General features: G+C 33.1%; 1 protein-coding gene across 5 annotated transcripts in view; it reads right to left on the minus strand.

Annotated features, from left to right (window-relative positions):
* Positions 1–20,929, minus strand: part of SNTG2 (syntrophin gamma 2) — a 771,339-nt gene that overhangs the window by 519,204 nt on the left and 231,206 nt on the right. For all 5 annotated transcript variants that reach the window (XR_008915522.1, XM_056813383.1, XM_007476197.3 and 2 more), the window contains exon 2: positions 4,362–4,499. Coding sequence is in view for 4 of the 5 variants with exons in the window: in XM_007476197.3 (XP_007476259.1) it covers positions 4,362–4,499 (138 nt within the window). In the remaining variant the exon portion in view is untranslated. The remainder of the gene's footprint in view (positions 1–4,361; positions 4,500–20,929) is intronic.

Below are 20,929 nucleotides of genomic sequence, written 5' to 3' on the forward strand. Positions count from 1 at the left end.
TATCCCATTTGGAGTTTTATTGGCAAAGATACTGGAATAATTTGCTATTTCCTTCTCCAGATCATTTAACATATAAGGAAACTGAATGAAACAGAGTTAAGTGACTTGCCCAGGATCATAACATCTAATTAATCTCTGGGGACAGATTTGATTTCAGGAACATGAGTCTTCTTGACTCAAGACCTGACACTGCATATGCACTGTACAATCTATGTACTCCCCCCAATCCTCTTCTGGTCTATTCTGGCAGAAACTCCTAAACTCCCACACTGGGTCTGCTATATGATATAAGATAGAGAGTAGAGTTCTGGGGCAGGGATAAGGATAAGGAACAACTCTGGTTATATTATAGAGGGGAGATATGGTTGACACACAGATATATCCAATTTAATGTCAGCAATGATAATTCTCTTTTAAACTTTCTTTAGTCTTTTTTGACCTCTGATTACTTTATTATAATTTTTGTAAAACAATAACGTATTTGTAAAACAATAACCAGAAAATATTCTGGTCTTTGCTCAGAGGTATCTGTACAGGAAAATGCTGCAAGCAAAGAAACCTGGTGTTTATAGGGTTGCCAATTTCCAAAACATATTCCATCTTCTAATTAGAGAAAGTATCAATGAGAAAGCTGTAAAGAATCTCCTCTTCAGATTAAAAACAAGTCTTAAAAACAAGCCTATATACTCCAAAGAAGTAGTATTGAACTTTAATAGAGAAAGGGGAAGGAAGGAAATGTGATTTAGAAGATTACATATTATAATTATCTATGTTGTGTTGTATTTTTATTTATTTTTTATATATATTTCCCATTTATATTTTAAACTGGTTCAGGCCAGTGAATATGCCAGTACCAATTCTCTGTCTGCTCCAGAATATTCCTCCATTCACCCATTAAAAGAAATAATTTCATTAAAAAAATGATTCTTATAATTTTCAGCATCAATAACAAAATTTTCTATATGTCATTCAAAGCTCATCAGACCAACCAGGATTCTCATATCTCCACATATTCTTTTATTCACTAACAGTGACCTTACCTCCTTGTTCCATGAATAAGATCTCCCCATTGATTGGCCCACATTATTTGCCTTTGCTATTCCCCATGTATGGAATGCTTCCTTTATTTAATTCTTTCTGTGGCCTTCCATGGCTTCTTTATTTCAAAATACACATCTCATCTTCTACAGAATGTCTTTTCCTGATTTGAATGTCTTCTATCTCTTAATTATTTCTCATTAATCTTATACATAGTTATTACATATTTTATTATTGATACTCCAATTTGATTGTGATCTCCTTGAGAGAAGGAATTGTCTTTCACCTTTTTTAACCACAATGCTTAGCACAATTCCTAGTATATAGTTGGTTATTAATAAATGGTTTATTGACTGATTAATACATTTTGTATATAAATTTAAAGTAAAATATGAGTTTTTAATTTATTAATGTTTGGGGTAATATCTTTATTATAAAACCTCAGAGCAAGAAATAGTAAAAATACAAAAAAACATAGGAAGTATATACAATAAGAAACATATAGTGATCTGACTGTGAAGATTAAATTAAACCTATCCCCTGATTGTGAAAATGAAATTAACTCACCTGCCTGTTTTTAGATTTTATCACCAAAAGTGTAAACACCCTACTTACAGTTGATTGGGGAGGTCTGTGACCCACATGTGCAATAGTTGGTGACGAATCAGAATCAAACTGATGGCCCCCAGGGCAGTCCTAAAGCAAAGCTTCAGCAGTAATTGGTAGACATAAAAATTGGAGGAAGGCACAGGAAGTGACTCAAAAGAAAGTGGCTTTAAAAGGGAGTTACAACTTCCTGTGGAGGAGAATCCTTAAAGGTTTGTGGGAGATTCGTCTGGGATTTGCCTGAGATCTTCAGCTGGTGAATAATCTGCTGACTGGACCTCAGACCTATACTTTGGTGACACTGCCCTTGAATATTTCCACTTTGGACTGACACATGGTGAGTGAAAAAGGCTGAATCCTTTCCTGGATTTTCTGAAGAGACTAGCCTCAGGAAAGACCTATACTCTTGAGAGAGACTCCCTGCATCCCCAGGTCCTTGGCTACAAGGGCCAAGGCCCCTCTGGCTAAGAACTAACTCCCCCCTGCCTGGGGTGAACCAGGGGCCAGAGCAAAATATTTTGTCTCAGGCTAGATATCTTCCTCTCTCTGATTTTCTAACTTCACTCTTTCTATATTTTGTAAATAAATTGTAAATCAATTTCTTTAGAATTTCAAAAATTCCTGGTGACCCTATTCTTAAATAATCCAGTCCAACCTTTTTATAATTAGCCCATCTTTCCCCTTATATAACTTTTTTAAAAAGATGTTTCCATTAGTAATTGAAAATTACCATTTAATGCTAAGTAAAATCAACTACATTAGGATAGTTTAGGTAATACAAAGTATATTGCCAATATATGTGTTCTTTTTAATATATATATTCAAGTTAAATTCATTTGAAAAACTGACTGACACCCCTCAATTAAGTACTGTAAAAAATAGACTTGAATACAATCCCCACAATTCCTTGCTCCACTTCCCCAGAATGCTTTGTAATCTCACACAATTCTGAGTTGGGCCCAGATTGAGGAAGGATTTAAGCTGATGGCAAAGGCTTTTGGTGCTATTCTCTTCTTTTGGACTTCCGTTTTGGAGCAGAGGCGTCTCTTCCATGATGTGAGATTATTTTGTCTAGGCCACTCTGGCCTAGGCACGTGTTTCTCATCCTGTCTTTTCTTTAATCCTTAATCCTTAATAAATCTCTAAAAAATATAATACTACTTACAGAGAGAAACTAATTTCTACCTGCCTCAGTCTCCCCTAAATTGTCTCCCCTAAATTTTAACTGTTACAGTTTTTGGTGACCACTAGATTGAATGAGAACTTCTCACATTTTTTAGCCTAGATAATGATTTTTTTAAGCCACATCTGTCCAAGATAATTTTTTAGAAAAAAACATCTTGATCAGCTCCTGCCTGTGGCCCTCTCCAGCTCCTGCTTCTGCTTCTGGCCTCTCACCTGGTGCCGGAGCTCCTGGCCCTGCCCACCCTGGTGGTCTGTCTCTCACCCATTAGGTTTTTTTTACCCTCACAAAGCTGTTGCTTGTTCCAGCCATTAGCTCCCGGCCCTGCCTGCCTGTTTGCTGCCCACCTGGCCTCTGCCTGTCTGCCTGCCACAGCCATCAGACTGGTGAAGTGGATGGCCACTTCTCCCTGCCTGCAGACCTCCTATCCCGGCTGCCCATTTTGGCTCCAGGCCCTGCTTGCTTGCCTGGCCTACCCCTGTGCACCCAATCCTTGTTCAACCCAGATCCTTGGCTGGTAACAAAACGGGGGGGTATTGGCTCCACGTGGGCGGCCTGGACTCCACGTGGACTGGGGCAGGAGGAGGGATCATAGCAGGGGAGAGAGAAAAGGGAGAGGAGAAGAAACAGACTTTTCAAACAGACTTTTAAGCAATGGGCTGTTTAAAAGGATACCTTTTGACTGTTCTGTTAATAGCATTGACTTCACCTGCGTGTCAGGAAGAAGGTTCAACTAACTTTGAAGGGGCAAATGGGTGGCTCAGCAAACTAAGAACCAGGCCTACAGACATGAGGTCCTGGGTTAAAATCTGGCCTCAGATACTTCCCAGCTGTGTGACTCTGAGCAGATCCCTCAGACCCCATTGCCTAGCCCTTACCACCCTGCCTTCAGACAATAGACATTTAAATGGATAATTAATTAAAAAGAAAAAAAAAAACACACACCTAAAGAACTTCAAAGAGACTAAAGGATAAATTTTAAGGCATTTCAGACTCCAATGGTTTATAAAACATAATCTCTGTATTGCATTTTGATATTTGCTTGTTTTAAGATTTAACTTTGTGATGTTAAATTCATATATTACTGGATTCAATATTATTATGTTACACTGAAGGTTGATTGAATTTATTTTGAATGTACTGAGTTTTAAAATTCTGTTGCTTTTCCCCTATAACTATTGACCAAATATTATTGAAATTAAGCCCATATATGAAAAAAACCCAGCTTTTTTCTATTTTTGCCTTTGTCACATAGAAGATGGATATACTTCAGAACTGGTTACAATTGTGTAAAACCTTTGGAAAAATTAATGTGCTAAATATCTCAAATGAATTTAAGGGTTTTTGAAATATGATTTTTGGAATTTTTTTAACAATCTCTGGTTATTTTTGCCTGCCCCTACCATGAGGTAAGGCCAATAGTAGCTGAATTTTAACTGTTACAGTACCTACCCTGTGTATGGCTATACATTCTTGAAATTCTTAAAAAGCATTGAAATATGTTTTAGAAGCAAATGAATAGAGAAGCACTTACATTTGTACTGTGATTGCTGCCACTAACACAGACAACATCTTGTTTTTGTATTGTGAGTACCTCTTTTGTAAGCTTCAATCGGATGTCAAAAGCATTTTCAGATCCTTCATCATACAACAGTGCAATACCCGTTTTAGTCTGCAGAGAAAAAGTCAAAATGCAAATAAATACTTTGGAAATAATAAACTCCTTTTAAAAATATCTTTCTCTGAAAATATGTATATAAGCTTATTAATATCCTCTTTATGAAGTTTTAAATTAAACACAAGGAAATAAAATTTTAACAGAATAATGTATTTTCTTTCCTATAGAATTTAACTAGAATTAGATTTCTTAATGAAATCCATTAATGTACTGTGAAGATAATGATCTATTTTCTTAAATTGTTATAGTTAGGTAATTCAAGGTAAAATTCAAATGTATTTTTTTCTATTAACTTAAGCCTAGCTTTCTTCTTTTTTCCCTCACCCCCTCTACATTGAGAGTTGGTCTTAGAATCAGGAAACCTTGAATTTAAGTCCCATCTCTGAAATGTACTGACTGTGTCACCCTTGACAAGCCACTATATCAGTGATCCACTCAAATAAGTTGCAAAGCACTTGCTAAAGCCACCACCACCACCACCATCATTTGGTTTATAAATCCCTTTTGATATATTATATTTTATCCTCATAGCAATGCCAAGAATTAGATGCTAATATTATCCCCATTTTACATATGAAAAAACTTAGCCAGAGAGAGGTCATATCATTTACTCAAGGCCACCATAGCTAATGTGTCTGAGGCAGGACTTAATTTCAGGTCTTTCTAAATCAAATCATCACTGTGACCAATGTGTCCCTTGGTTGACCTCTAGAGAAAAAGGTTCCTCACAGAAAGTGCCCTATACCTTTAAAGATCATGAGTAAATGATAGAAAGGGAAATTAATATAAAATTACAAAATGCCAGAGGTGGAAGGAACTTCAGTGATCATCTAGTTGAAATCCTTCATTTTATAGATGAAGAAACTGAGGTACAGAAACAAAAACTACAGATCTAGGTTATTCATCTAACACCAAATAGTAGATGCAAGATGGAAGAATACAGTCAGAAAATTTTCCAAGTTCTCCCATTTCACCTCTCTATATTCTGAGCAGTATAATTAAGGAAAGCTTATAGTGAGACATTTTTTCCAGCCTTAGACAAATCAGATAGACAGAACTCTAAAGACATTGAGGTAAATGAGAAAGTCATTGGCTATGGGCAGCAGCAGGAGCAACAATATTACTAGAAATACCTAATGTTGAGGGTTTGTAATGAGACTAAATTCCTGGTCAGAAAGAGATTCCAAGAAGACCTCTATGTTAGAATTACATATAGAATTGGGCACTTAAGACAATATGTAGTTCAAAGTCCCAGTTGAAGGGAGGAGCAGGGCAGTTATGGTTGAGAGGGAGAAGAGACCTTACCTGGGCACAATCCCAATCCAAGAAAGAGAGGAAGAGTTGTTATATAAGGAAGAACAGGAGTTATATACCTGTGTAAGGCACAGAACACTGACTTTGAGGGTAATGGCCAGACCCTACACTTCAGATCATACCATATTCAAAGCATTGAAAACATACAGATCCCCAGACTTAACTGTGAGAATGGCAAGACAAGAAAGCCTAATGCTCAGATCAGACACATATCCACATAGTTAAATAAAAATCAACTCTAACATAAAGTCCAAAGATGAGAAATTATCTGGAAAAATGCAAGCTTAAGACACAAAGTTAGAAGAAGACAATGACTTTAAAATTCTACTAGTCTTTCCAAGATGGGAAAAAATGCAGGCTGGACACAATGCCAGTAAGAATCCCTAGAAGAAATAACAAAATATCTAAAAGAATAAAAAAATAATCAATTATGGGCAGTAGAGTAAAAATTTGAGAAAGAAATATTAGCAAAGCAGTCAATTGTGAAAAGAGAATTGATAACTTGGGAAAAAACACTAAAGACAAAACTTTCTTAAAACTCACAATTGGATGACTGTAGATGAGATAAAAAATACTGAAGAAAATTAACCCTTAAGAATTAGAATTTGTCAGTTCATGGAAGTTAATGACTCTGAAATATCATGGAGTAAAAGAATAAATTAAAAAGAAAATCTAAAGGAAAAATTGGGAAATATATGAAAAACAAGTGACAGAAAATAGACGGCAGAGAATTAATAGGATTATTTATAGATTACTTAATGTCAATGATGAAAGGTTTAGAAATAATAATTTAAGAAATTAAAAAAGGAAATCTTCCCAGATATCTTAGAATGAGAAGGCAAAATAGAAATAAAAAGAATCTACTGAGCATCTCTTGAATGAATTCCCCAAATTAACTTCCAGGAATATTATAATCAAATCCCATAGCTCCCAGGAAAAGATAAAATACTGCTAACAGGCAGAATGAAAATATTCCAAACCAAAAGCCAAAGACAGGATCACACAAAATTTAGAAGATACCACATTAATGGAGCTGAGAACTTGCAATATGGTATTCCAGAGGGCAAAGGAGCTAGAATTACAACCATGAGGTCATACCCATTGAAATTAAATTTAATATGGATAAAATGGATATTTAATAAAATATAGGACTTTTCAAGCATTATTAATGAAAATATCAAAGTTAAATAGATATTTTTTCATTCAAACATAGTACTCATGATCTGCATAAAATGGTAAAGATGAGTGAGAAATCATCAAATAATCTTGTGATTATATATATGTATATATATATATATATATATATAAAACTTGAGAATTTTATTATTATTATTGGACTACCTGAAAGTCATGATAAAAATAGCCCAGACATCATATTACAGGAAATTATCCAAGAAAACTGCCCTGATATTCTTGAACAAAAGGGTAAAATGGAAATTGAAAGAATCCATAGATAACCTCCTGCATTAATTCCCTAAATGACAAGTCCCAGGAATGTTATAGCCAAGTTCAAGAGTTCTCAGGCCCAGGAGAAAATACTACAAGCAGCTAGAAAAAAATGCAGATATCATGGAGCCCTAGTCAGGACTACACAGGATCTGGCAGCCTCCACAATGATGGACCAGAAGGCATAGAATATTATATTCCAGAAGGAAAGGGAACAGATTTACAACTAAGAATCAACTACCCAGCAAAAAGGATTATATTTTTTTCAGGAAGAAATGTGGTCATTTAATAAAAGATTTCCAAGCATTCCTAAAGAAAACACCATATTTAAACAGAAAATTTGATGCCCAAATATGATATTCAAGAGATCTATAAAAAGGTAAATAAGAAAGAGAAAGTATTTAAGGACTTCAATGAGGTCAAATTGCCTATATTCCTATATGAAAAGATAATCTCTGTAAATCTTAAAACTTTGTAACTCTTGTTATTATTATATTAGTTAGAAGACGTATATACAGAGGATGCGCTTGTAAGTTGTTTAGGATGTGTAAAAATGGAGATTTGAACCCTGGACTTTAATTCCCAGAAGTCCTTGGTAGCTCCCAGAATTCCCTATGATCCCACTGGGGATAACCACCTGGGCCAAGAACAAAATGGGTATTTAAACTGACTGTACTGCCTACTTGGCCTCTCTCCCTGCTTCAGCTTCCAAGCACACATGGCTCTCTACCTAGCAGGCAAGACGTAGAGTAAGTGGTTGTGAATGTGCTCTGGGTCTAGATACATGCTTCCTTATTTTGTATTTTCTTTATTTCTTAATCTTTAATAAACCTCATAAAATATACTTTTAGCAGAGAAACTAATTTTAATTGTTACAGATGATATGACAAAAATATAAAGCTAGAGCTGAAAAAGAGCATAATATTAAGAGAAATAAAATAGAGTATAATATATCACTTAAAAAAGCATGGGTGTGGTAGAGAAGGCCAATAAAATGGAAGGGAGCAAGAGGTTGGTGTCAGGTAACATTTAAACCTTACTCTAACTGGAATTGGCTCACAGAGGTAAGAATAGTTAGATTCATTAGGATGCAGAATTATATACTACCTTATGGAGAATTTGAAGGGGATTAAGAAATGGGTTGATGGGAAGGGGAGTAATATAAGGGAGGGAGAAGGAAGAAGACTGATTAAAAGCAAAATACTGGAGAGGAGGGAAATAATGAAAGGAGAAAGGTTAGGTTTAAAGGAGGAAGGAAAATGGAGGGGAATGTATAAATGGATAACTATGAATATAAATGGGATGAACTCACCCATAAAACAGAAGCAGGCAGAAGAATGGATTAAAAAACAGACTCATACCATAATGTGTTTACAAGAAACACACTTGAGGCAGATAGACACACACACTGGGTAAAGGTAAGAGGCTGGAACAGAATCTATTGGTTGCAACTGAGACAAAGAAGGCAGGAATAGCAATCATGATGTCAGACAAAGCTAAAGTTAGATTTGATTAAAAAAGATAAGGAAGGGAATTATATTTTGATTAAAGGCAGTATAAATAATGATGAAATATCAGTACTCAACATATATACACCAAATGTTACAGCATGAAGATTTTTAAATGAGAAACTGAAGGAGCTTAAGGAGGATAGTAAAACCATACTAGTCAGGGACCCCAACCTTTCCCTAACAGAACTAGACGAATTGAACTAACAAATAAATAAGTAAGAATTAAGAGAAGTTCATGAAATGCTAGAAAAATCAGAAATAATAGATATCAGATAAAATTATATAGAGGTACAAAGGAATATATTCTTTTTTTTTCAGCAGCCCCTGGTACATTTACAAAAACTGAAGGTGTAGTAGGGTATAAAAACATAGCAAGCAATTAAACAATAAATGCAACTTTTTTCAGATCATAATGTAATAAAATTATAATGAATAATAATAATATAAACAATAAATATAATAGTACAATCAAAATAAATTATAACAATTTATAATTATAACTATGGAGTGGCAAATTTAAAATTAATTGGAAACTAAATAGTTTCCTTCTTCAAAACTGTTTACTCAAAGAACAAATCAAAGAAACAATTACAGATTTCATTGAAGAGAATGACAATGAGAAGACAACATATCAAAAACTATGGGGTTCAGGGTAAGCAGTAGTCAGGGGAAATTTTATATATCTAAGTGCCCATATCAACAACATAGAGAGGGAGGACATAAATGAATTAGACTTGCAAGTTAAAAAAAAAACCAGAAAAAGAACAAATTTTTAAAACCCTGATAAAAACTAAATTGGAAATCTTAAAAATCAAAGGAGAACTTAATATAATTGAAAATTTTAAAACTATTGAACTAATAAATAAGACTAGGAGCTGGTTCTTTGAAAAACAAATAAAACTGATAAAGTATTAGTTAATCTAATTAAAAAAGAAAGAAGAGAAACCAATTAAGAGTATCAAAAATGAAAAGGGCAATCTCAACCCTAATGAAGAGGAAATTAACACCATTAAGAGCTATTTTTTTTCAAATCATGTAAAAATAAACATAACAATATAGGTGAAATAGATGAATATTTACAAAAATACAAATTGCCTAGATTAACAAAAGAGGAAATAGAATACTTAAATAATGCCATAACAGAAAAAGAAATTGAACAAGCCATCAAGGAACTCCCTTAGAAAAAATCCACAGGGCCAAATGAACTCACATGTGAATTCTATCAGACATTTAAAGAACAACTTATCCCAAGACTATACAAACTATCTGACTAAATAAGCAAAGACTGGGGAGGGGGGGACCATGATCTATCACTTGGTTATAATTTGTGGTTTGGGTTTTTAAATATTGCTCTATTACAAAAATGAATAACATGTGTGAGAGAGACTTGAAAAGAGAGAGGTTTTGTAGGACAAGCCAAGATGCAAGAAACAAGGCTGGGGATCTGTCTGTCAATCAAGAAGAATGTTCCAAAAGGAATGTTCCCAGGAGTTGGCATTTGAGCTGGCCTGGGGAAACTGAGAAACCTCTGCTCTCTCTGAGATTTGACTGACCAAGAGTTGGAGGAAAGCCATGCTGAAGGAGAGACTTTTCTTGGTGGCTGGCTGAGGGGGAAGAAGCCCTGAACTGATATTGTTAGCTTCCCCATGTTAAGATTAAAATTTAGGCCAACTGTAGCAGGTAAAAATTAGTTTCTCTGTCAAGGAGTATTATATTTTATGAGGTTTATTAAGGATTAGGAATTTAAGAAAATACAAGTAAGAAAGCACATACCTAGGTGCGCTGAGAGGCCCATTCAACCTCACCTGCATCATGAGAGCCGCATCTGCTTGGAAGCTGAAGTAGGAAAGAGAACGAGCTGTAGACTAAGACTCTTTAAATAATAATTTTTTTCTCGGCCCAGGTGAGAATTCAGGTGAGGTTACAAAGCATCCTGGGAACCAGAGCAAGAACTTCTGGGGATTGAAGTCCTAGGTTCAAATCTCCATTTTTCACCCAGGCTGAAGGACCCTTGGGGGGGGGGGGCAGGGCTTCTGGAGTTAAGCTGAGAGGCTTTGGTGGCTTTGTGAAGAAGAAAGAGACTTTCAACAATTGTCTTCCATCCATCATTCTAACTATTCCTCTGTCATAGTTGTGTCTAGACTGATTTCCCAAACCCTGCAATTCTTATTATAGATTAGGTAAACCCTCATCATTCATTCCTTAGTTTACCATTCTTTTGTTTCCCAATAAACCCCTTACCTGAGAAAGAAAACAAAAGTGTCTTTATAGTCCACTCAAGGGGGAAGGGACGAAGCCAAAGGCTTTAAGAAGAAACTGGGAGGGAGGAACAGGAAGAAGGGAGGGGGTGAGGGAGTGTGTGGGATCTGGGATTGAGGGGAAGAAGAGGTTAGAAAATAGATTGATCTATCAGCCATCAGTAGTGATCAGTAGGCAGACTCCAGAGCATTCCTTTGTGGCAGCATCTCTCTCTCTAGCATCCCTCTATCTTTCTCTCTATCTCTCAGTATCTATCAAAGTACTTCTATCTCCATTGTAACTAAGTACCCTCAGGTGTGTCCCCATACCACTAGCAGCTGCTCTCTAGTCTCAAGCCAGAGTACATCAGTCACTGCAACAAGAAGAAATAGTTCACAACAGATTAGCATCTTTCTATTTCATATGAAAATAGGTATTGAGTGATAATACATGTATAACCCAGAGGAATTGCTTCTCAATTTCAGAAGGGGGAAGGGAAAATGAGGTAGGATAGAACATGAATCATGCCACCTTGGAGAAATACTAAAAAATAAATAATTTTTAAAATTATTGTTTGTAAACCATATAAGAAACAGATATCCTTGAACTAGAGGAAAAATAGAAATTGAAAAAAGTCCACCAGTCACCTCCTAAAAGACACCCTAAAATAAAGCATCATAGGACCATTATAGTGAAATTCAAAAACTCCCAGGCCAAGGGAATGCATAGAGCCACAATCAGGATTCCACAGGACCTGGTAGCTTCTACATAAAATAAAAATAACTTCCTAAGTGTCAAGTAACAGAATGAGGGATCTGTAAGGTCTCTTCTGACTCTACAATCAGTGATACTATGATTTGGAACATTGTATAAAGTTCTCAACTCTGAATTTTTTTTGGAAAAAAAGTATTGATAAATGGTGAAGTATCCAGAGAGGAACAACTAGAATAGTCATGGGTTTCAAAATCCCACCAAATGAGAAATGGGAGTAGAAACTATGAATGTTTAGCCTGAAGAAGACTTAGAATAGATTTGATATATTTTTAATGTATGGAAAGGGTTATTAGGAAGATAGGGATTAGAGGTTCTTCACTTGGTGCCAAAGAGACAGAGCTAGGATTAATGATAAAATTTGCAAAAAAACTATTTTGATATTAGGGAAACTTCCTAAAAATAAGAACTAGAACTGTACAAAAGTGGAATAGGTTTCCTTGGGTAGTAATGTGTGTTTCCTTTACTGTAGGTCTAAAAGCAAAAGCAATGAAATCAGTTTTTAGTTGTATTGTACAGAAGGATTTTTTACAGGCATGGGTTGGAATGGATGGCTTCTGGGGTCCCTTCTAACTCTGAAATTCTGTGAAACTAAAATTTGACTATTAGTTATTCCTCTTCTGAATAATACCTTTCCATAAAATCAAAAGGAATTCGTTTTGGTATAGTCTGAGTAAATCTGTAGTCATCTAATTCATCTATCATCATCACTTAGCTCATGCTTAGTGTTAAAGTAGTCAGAAGTAATTATTAATCAATAGCTTAATCTGATGTTTTGTTGACAAAGGTTAGATTACATAATAAATAAAATTAAGCCCTCTAGCATTAGGATTAAAGTGTGTCCAATTCAACTTTCATTAAGCCCTACTAACTACTTCCAAAGATAACATTTTTGCTATAATTTAAAGTGACATATAAGTTTCCTTTATATATTAACTAAAATTAATATTCTTAATTGAAATATCTGTCCATTATGGCTACTTTTACATTAATTTATGTAGCAAAACATAGAGAGTTTACTTTATTCATGACTTCATGTATTCTAATACTTCACTGAAAAAATATTTGAAAAACTCCCTATTCATTAGGAGTTTAACACCAGTCACATAGATTACAGTACAATGACTATATACTATAAGACATTTATTGTATACTTCTACAGAAGATAGCAGTATGTGGAGATCCTACTGGCCCTATATAATTTAACAATCTAATTAGGATTGAGTATTTTTATTTCTATTTCATTTAAAAATAATTTTAGTGTCTTTAATTTTTATATCACCACAATTTACTGTCCCTTTTTCTTTATTGTTTTCATATATATATATATATATATATATATATATATATATATATATATATAATCCTACCCCACATGAAAACAATATTTTAAGGGGAAAAGTCAGGAAAAAAAACCTTTAAACTACAAAAAAGTGAAAAAAAAAAGAAATTCTTTTTGACCTTTCACTTCTATAAAGGTGTGAGGTGGAAGTATCTTCTCATATTTCATCTACCTTGTCAGGCTAAGTTAATAGAACAAGGCTATCGATTTCTGGTTTAGTAGATGTTTAACAATTGAGACACACACATGCACCCAACATACTTTTAGCTTTATTCTCTATCATTAACATTTGTTCTATAACTTCAGACTAAATAATAAAAATTAATTAATTAACCATGATATGTAGATTTGTTAATTTCATCTCACACTGAACCTTTAACAGATCCCTCTCATGAAACAGTTTGTGCTGAATCTAACCCTAAACTTTCAATAACTACTTTGTTTGTTTTGATTCATCCCATTATTCAATTTTTACAATTTTTTACAATTTATTTTTATTTTAAGCTCCAAATTTTCTCTTTCCCTCCATTCCACAGTCCCTGTTTATTGAGAAGGCAAGAAATGCAATACTCATTATGCATATCAAGTAATGCAACACATTTTCACAGTAGTCAAGATTTATTGCATGCCTACTATATGAAGCAGAGTCTGCCGGCAGATTATGCAGTTAGGAGACTTTAGTGAGCTGAAGCTATGACAACAAGTGAGGCAGAGAAAGAGAATGTAGAGAGCCTATCTAGTACCAAATTGTGGGCAAATCCCAAAGACTTGGAAAGAGGGAAGAAACAGAGAAAGAGGAAATTGGGAAGTATTTGAGAATGAGAATGAGAGGAGATATCATCATGGAAGAGAAGTTAGTTAAGAGAATAAATTACTACTGGTCTTCAAAAATGACACTAACAAGTTCACTGGTGAGCTTTGAAGGGGTGGTTTCTGTGAAACAGAAGAGTGATATTGCAAAATGTTATGAATTAGTGAAAACAAGGGTTTAGAATTACATGTATATTTTTTTTAAAAGGAAAAGAGATATGGCACCGTAGACAAATAATTTGAAAGGATGAAGGAAGCTTTCTTTTTGCATGAGATTCCAAGTAATTTAAAAACATTGGCTTTCTTCAAATATTAAAGCAGCATCTTTTAACTTTATAGTGTCACAGATTCATTTTGACAGTGTGGTGGAAATTACTGACACCTCAGAATAATGTTTTAAATGCACAAAATAATAGTATTAAAAAAGAACCAAATTATATCAAATATCTTTATAAAAATATTTTTAAATGTCATGTAACATAGATTAATAGCTCTTATATTGTCGCATGGAAATAAGATGAGACTTGGTCTACTTGGACCCAGAAGGTAAAAGTAAGGGAAAAATAACCCATGTCTCTTTTTTCCTTTTCCATTAGACTCAAGACTAAAGAACAAATAAAATTGTTCCATTTATTGGAGAAATCTTCCTAGATTCTTGTTTCAAATGGGTACTATTTAATTGATGCATTTTGTTTAAGTAGAAAGTCAACTCCAAGTAATTTTTTAAAAGGAAATGTTTTGTTTTCTAAGTATTAGCTTTTGACACTACATAATTTTTATTCTGACAGCATCATTTTCTGCTTTTTAATGTCAAAGATATCTAGGTAAATGAACACTATAATATTATGACTTTTAGTTATGTCTTCAAATGAATAATCCTAATTCTTCTCAGGCTGATTTAAAAATACATTATTTTCCATCATCTGTCAAATTAGAAAAAAAATACCAACCTGAACACAATACATTTTTATTGAAATACTTTACTCCCATATAAAATTACATTAAGTACTAAAGTAACTAAATTCTTAAGTACCTATAAACCTAATGAAGTAAATATTTAAGTACCTATGTAGGTAAATACTTAACTATTTTTATCTAAGTACCTAATTAGCCAAATTCCAATTATTAGGTGTTTAAATAACTAATAGCACAATTACCTTAGTAAAAATTTACCTAATTACCAAATTACAAGTACTTATTCATCTAAGTACCTAATACATGAAGTACCTAATGCCTAAATACTTAAGGGACCTAAAACTTAATTATCTAATTACATAAACACCTAATTATATGTATAATTAAATACCTGAAACCAAATGCTACACAAACCAGTATATAACTTTATTACTGATTACTTAAGTATAGTACTTAAGTACCTATGAGCATAATTACCTAAGTAATTACATGTTTACCTAAGTAATAAATTACCTAATTAGTTAATTACAACTTCCTAACTCCCTATTCCTGGCAGACTCTTCTTCCTGATTTCAAATTTGGCATTAGGTACTTATTAACTGTGTTATCCAAGGCAAGTCACTTAATCTGTATGGTACAGATTTCTCATCTATAAAATGAGGTAAAGCAGAAAATTGAAACCACTCCAATATCTTTGTCAAAAAACACCAAATGGATTCATGAAGAGTTGGACTCATTGAATAGCTGCCTCTTCACTTAATACATAATTGATTAAATACCTATGTGCTTTAGTACCTACATGGTAAAAATATTTAATTTCGTAATTATAATGATACAGCAGAAGAAACACTGGCCACAGGATTATAAGAAGAGCATTTTATTTAATGCATGTACTTAGATGGAGTTGTCTCCCAAATGCTAAGCCCAGTATAGCTACAGGAAATAGTTTATATAGGTTGTACATAAGTGCTGGAGCTTTGGAAAAGGGGGGGGAGGTGGAAAAACAAGGAGCAAAAACTGAAAGTACTGACTGGAGACAGCTGGCTATTATGATAAGCAACTATTGGATAAGTAAACAATAATCTAATTGCCTAATTTCTTAAGAAGTAACTATCTAATTAGGTTTTCATCAGTACCTAAGAACTTTAGGGCCTAATCACTTGATTGTCTAAGTAGTTAATTGAAAAATTACATGAATATGCAATTAGTTTGTTTAAACTTTTACTTTCTGTCTTAGAATGAATGTTTTGTATTAATTCAAAGGCAATAGAGCAGTAGAGGCTAGACAATGGCTGTTAAGTGGCTTGTCCAGTGATAAACATACAGGAAGTGTCTGGAGCCAGATTTACACAATTATTTTTCTAATTAACTACCTAAATGCAAAATTATCTAAGGGCATAATTATTGAAGTACCTAGATACTTAAGTATCCATGTTCAAAAGAATTCAAATAGGATACCAGGTTCAATCAAATTCTTATCAGTTAATCTAGTTTAGACAAATTGAGAATAATTGGAACTGGTTGGAACCACTTTCAATCAATTCAAACTATGTTATGATTGGTCCAGATTATTTCCAACTGGTTCACTCTAGTTCAGACAGTTTTCACAAGTTACAAACATTTTAAAAGTGCTTCAAACTGGTTTAGCCAAATTTATACAAGTTAAAATTAATTGAAACTGCTTAAAGAGAAGTCAGACATTTAAGTAATTACTAATATAACTATATTATTAATTATCTTGTTGCAAGTATCTAATAGCCTAAGTGCCTATGTTCTTAAATACTTATGGAAAAAACAACTGATTTACCTACTTGCATAAATATTCAAGTGTCTAATATTAACAAGTAAAAAATTGCCTAAGTACATAATTGTTGATTCATGAAACTAATTACAATAATATAATTACATAAATACTTAATTACATACATATATAATTAACTAAATACCTAAATATCCAAATATATAATTACATAAATATCTATATATTCAAATCTCTATGTTCAATTCAATCCAAATACATTTAACTAAATTGATTACATCTGGTTTGTAAAAAGTTCAAATGAATTTAAAGCAGTTAAAATTGTTTTAATCTGATTAAACTCCATTTGAATAGATTCACTTAGGTTCAATCTAGTTTATGCCCCATTGTGACCAAGTCAAATTAGTTCAAACCAGTTTATACAGACTCAAAGCTAGTCATTCTTATTTAAGCAGATTCAGTAAGTTTCAAAAAGGTTCTAGACAATTCACATGTGCCTAAATAGATACAAATCTATCTATGTATATGTTTGAGGTACCAAAGAACATAAATGTGGAAATACTTAAGTAATTATTTAAATGGTTATCTAATTAGTTAAGTAACCAATTACCCAAGTAATTATGTACCTAAGTACTTAAGTATCTAAGGGCCTATATACCTAATCATCTATGTAAATTATAAAGTACCTAAATACTTAGGTAGTTGATCACATAACTAATCCAAGTACCTGAGTGGCAATGTTGCTAATTACATATAAACCTAATGACCTCACAGCCTTCATATTTCTTTACCTATATAATTAGTACCTCATTAATTTATTACTTAACCATTACATAAGTACCCAAATGCAAATTTATATATATCTAGGAATATGTAACTAATTACTTATGTAGCAAATTAATTAATTAACCCCCAATTACTTAAATAAATAGGTACATATAGTGCTCTGAGAAACTCACTATAAAATTTTAAGTCATAGTTTCTTCACCAAGAGTTTCACCATTAAACAATGAGGTCAGATTGTTTTATTTATCCTTCACATCCTTCATATTTTAAGATTTAAAAATGTTTTCCATTCCACAACCTTGTGAATTGGACAGTGAGTGTAGAGGACAGAGATATAAATACCACACAGTTATCAACCTATTTCAGATAGATTTTCATTCCCTTTTGCCTGCACTACTAAAATGTCCTCCTGATTATTTGTCTTGCTTCCTGTCTCTCCTACCTCTAAGCTCTCCTTTCCAAGCTGCCAAAGTGATATTCCTAAAGTATAACTAGGATCAGATACAAACTCCTCTATTTAACAATCAATAGCCCTTTTAAACCTTATTCCTGCCTGCCTTTATTCTGCCTTTGTGTTCTTTCAAGTACTTTGTTTAAAAATTATCTGCATCAATTTGAAAAGTTCAGAATATTTTCTGTAAGAAAGTGGTTATATTTTTGTTCAGCTCACATGTACTATAAAAACATAGTATTATATAGTTAAATGAGGCAAAGTCAAAAGAACTTCGCTTGAGTTATACTTCTGACATTTATTACTTGAGTGAGAGAAGGCACGTCTTTTTAACTTCCTGAACACTTGATACTACAACTGTAAAATTGAATAATAATAACTATACTATCTCCCCTCAGAGGGTTGTTTTAAAAAGTGTTTATAAACTGTAAAATTATATGTAATTATGCTTTATTATAAGACAAACAACAATAACAAACCTTGAATAGCTGTGTTCTGGTCATATGGAAGAGAATTTTTTACTTCTACTTGACTCTAGGAACAAAATTGAAAGGAAGGTGGCTTACAAAGAGAGTTTGTTCAAACTAATAATAAGAACTTCCTAATAAAATTAGAGCTGACACAAATTAAACATATTGCCAATGAAAAGTAATACACATTTTGAGTTCTTCATTCAGGAAAAAACAGAGTAACTACTCATCAGTGATATTTGTAAGGATGATATTAGAAAATGAGTATTGTTTTAGTAGTTCAGGGATAAGAAGTAAAGTGGCCAGCTTGAGAAAAGAACAGGAGTTGGAAGTAGAGACGAGAAACTGTGTTAATTTCACATGTGATAGTTATAACAGTTTTTCTGTGTCAGTTATACTCTGGCAATTGAGAGTTGGTCTCTGGAAGTTGGCAGAGACACACACTCACAGACTCTCTCTCAGAGCTGGACTCTGAGTTTTAACAGAATAATTTGATTCTTGTTGAGATTCAAGAAGCTAGCCTTTGCTATTTTATAATTTGAAGGCAATGTTAAGATTTATAAGGATAAAGGTAGCAGTTTTTATTTAGATAGTATAAGTTTGGGTTAGTCAGATCAGGGAGGAGTAGTGTAGCCTGTGAAACACAGGAGAAGCAATTTCTTGCAGAACATGGGAGTTTATTTGGGTGAATTTAGAATTCCTTAGGATTAGAAATCCTTTATTAATCCTTATATATTTCAATAAATACTTTATTTTTATAATAAGGATCTCTTTAACATCCTTGCACCTGACCCTGAAGGGAAGTTCAGATTTGAGCTTCACTTTATCACTGAGGATACTTTTGGTAATATCTATCAAAAGTATTTCAACAGTTTTGAACTGTTTTGAACCTATATTGAACAGTTTTTCTATCTATATTTTGTGTAGCTCACTATTATTACGATTATTATTTTACATATTGTAAAGGAAGTATTTTTTCTAACCTAGGTTGAACTAGGTAATTTCATTTTTTAGGGGGTGGGGATTCTATTTTATTTCTTAATATATCTTATTTTACCAATTACAAGTAATGACAGTTGTCCACATAAATTTTCTGAAGTTGTATGATCCAAAATAATCTGCCTCTTTATGTTCCCTCCCCTCCTTGGAGCTTGTAAGCAATTTGATCTGAGTTAATATGTTTTATAATGCAAAATGTGTTTCAATATTGCTCATTTTTTGTAAGAGATTACTTATAAAAAGAAAACAACCAAATAAAAACCCAAATAAATTAAAATGAAAATGTATTTCAAAATATGCATTTTAAATTCAGAAGTTCTTTCTCTGGATGTTGATAGCATTCCTCATAGATGGTCTCAGCTTTGCTTACATGGTACCTGATTCATTCAGCACTTCCTTCCCTCTACTTTGTTCCCTCATTCTGGTCCAGCACATATCTTTCTTTTTTTATTGTTGTTACCTTTTACATAGTTATCTTCTACACTTATCCAGATACTTTTTTTATACTATCATTCTTAATCTATATCAAGCCTCAGATATAGAAATTGTAAACTACAAAGAAGGGGGATTTTTGTTAAGGAAACCTGAAAATGTCTCCTAGATGATGCTGTCTTTTTAAAGGTTTTTTTTTTTATGTTCAAACACTGTTCACAAATCTGACTTTTCCAGGCCATTTCCTTCATTTCAATCTGTTAAGGAACTGGAAACCCCCAAAGGTGGTGAGTTTCCCATGTTCATATAGCTTATCAGAGATAAAAACAGAATTAAAACTCAGGTGACATGAACCTAGCTATTGACACAAACAGGTTTATTGGGTCTTTATTAGATCACAGGTAATTAAAAAAAAACAATTTGGATTGCAATTACATTTATCCATTATTTTTGTATTTTCTAGAGTAAAATCCATCCTTAACCCAAGGGTTCAGCCACTTGGGAAAATGTATGATTTTATTAGTTTAAGTCACAACAATGAGGCAAAGCAAGGGAAAAATGAGACCTTAAAATCCTTTTTAAACACACTAATTTTTAGTTGTCAATGAAAACTTCATGAAAAATTGCTTTTATTTTTTATTCTCTTTCTAATGAACACCAAGTTCACAATCTCTCACTTGAAAGAAAAAATCAAAAATTTCCCTTTGCAGATGATATATTTAACATTAAGTTAAAAAGGAAACTCAAACAACGATCTGAGAGAAAGAAGTATTTTAATATGTCATTATGAAAGAACATAAGAATTTATGGTTTGGGGTGACACAATACATCTCTTTTATGCAGGAAAAAAATAGTCAGAAGTTGAAGACTTGAGTTCCTAATGTGGGAAGAAAGATAAACCTAATTTACTATGCAAAATATTGCTCAATAAAAATCATTCAACCAAGAAAATGTTCTATATTCATGTGAAAATATACTATTTGTATAAAATAGTATCAGAAAATTGACCAGGACAAATTATTCATTTTATTTTATTTTTTAGTTTTAGGTAAAGTTTTTTACCCTTCTCACAAAATACAAGTACTCTATTAAAATTTGGGACATTGTTTTGATAGACTAAAGTGAGGAAACTTGGGGGAGAATTTGCTCTAGTGTAAACAGGCAACAACCTTAAGGTATA

Source organism: Monodelphis domestica, chromosome 1 (genome assembly GCF_027887165.1).
Source record: "Monodelphis domestica isolate mMonDom1 chromosome 1, mMonDom1.pri, whole genome shotgun sequence".
Classification (NCBI taxonomy): Eukaryota; Metazoa; Chordata; class Mammalia; order Didelphimorphia; family Didelphidae; genus Monodelphis; species Monodelphis domestica.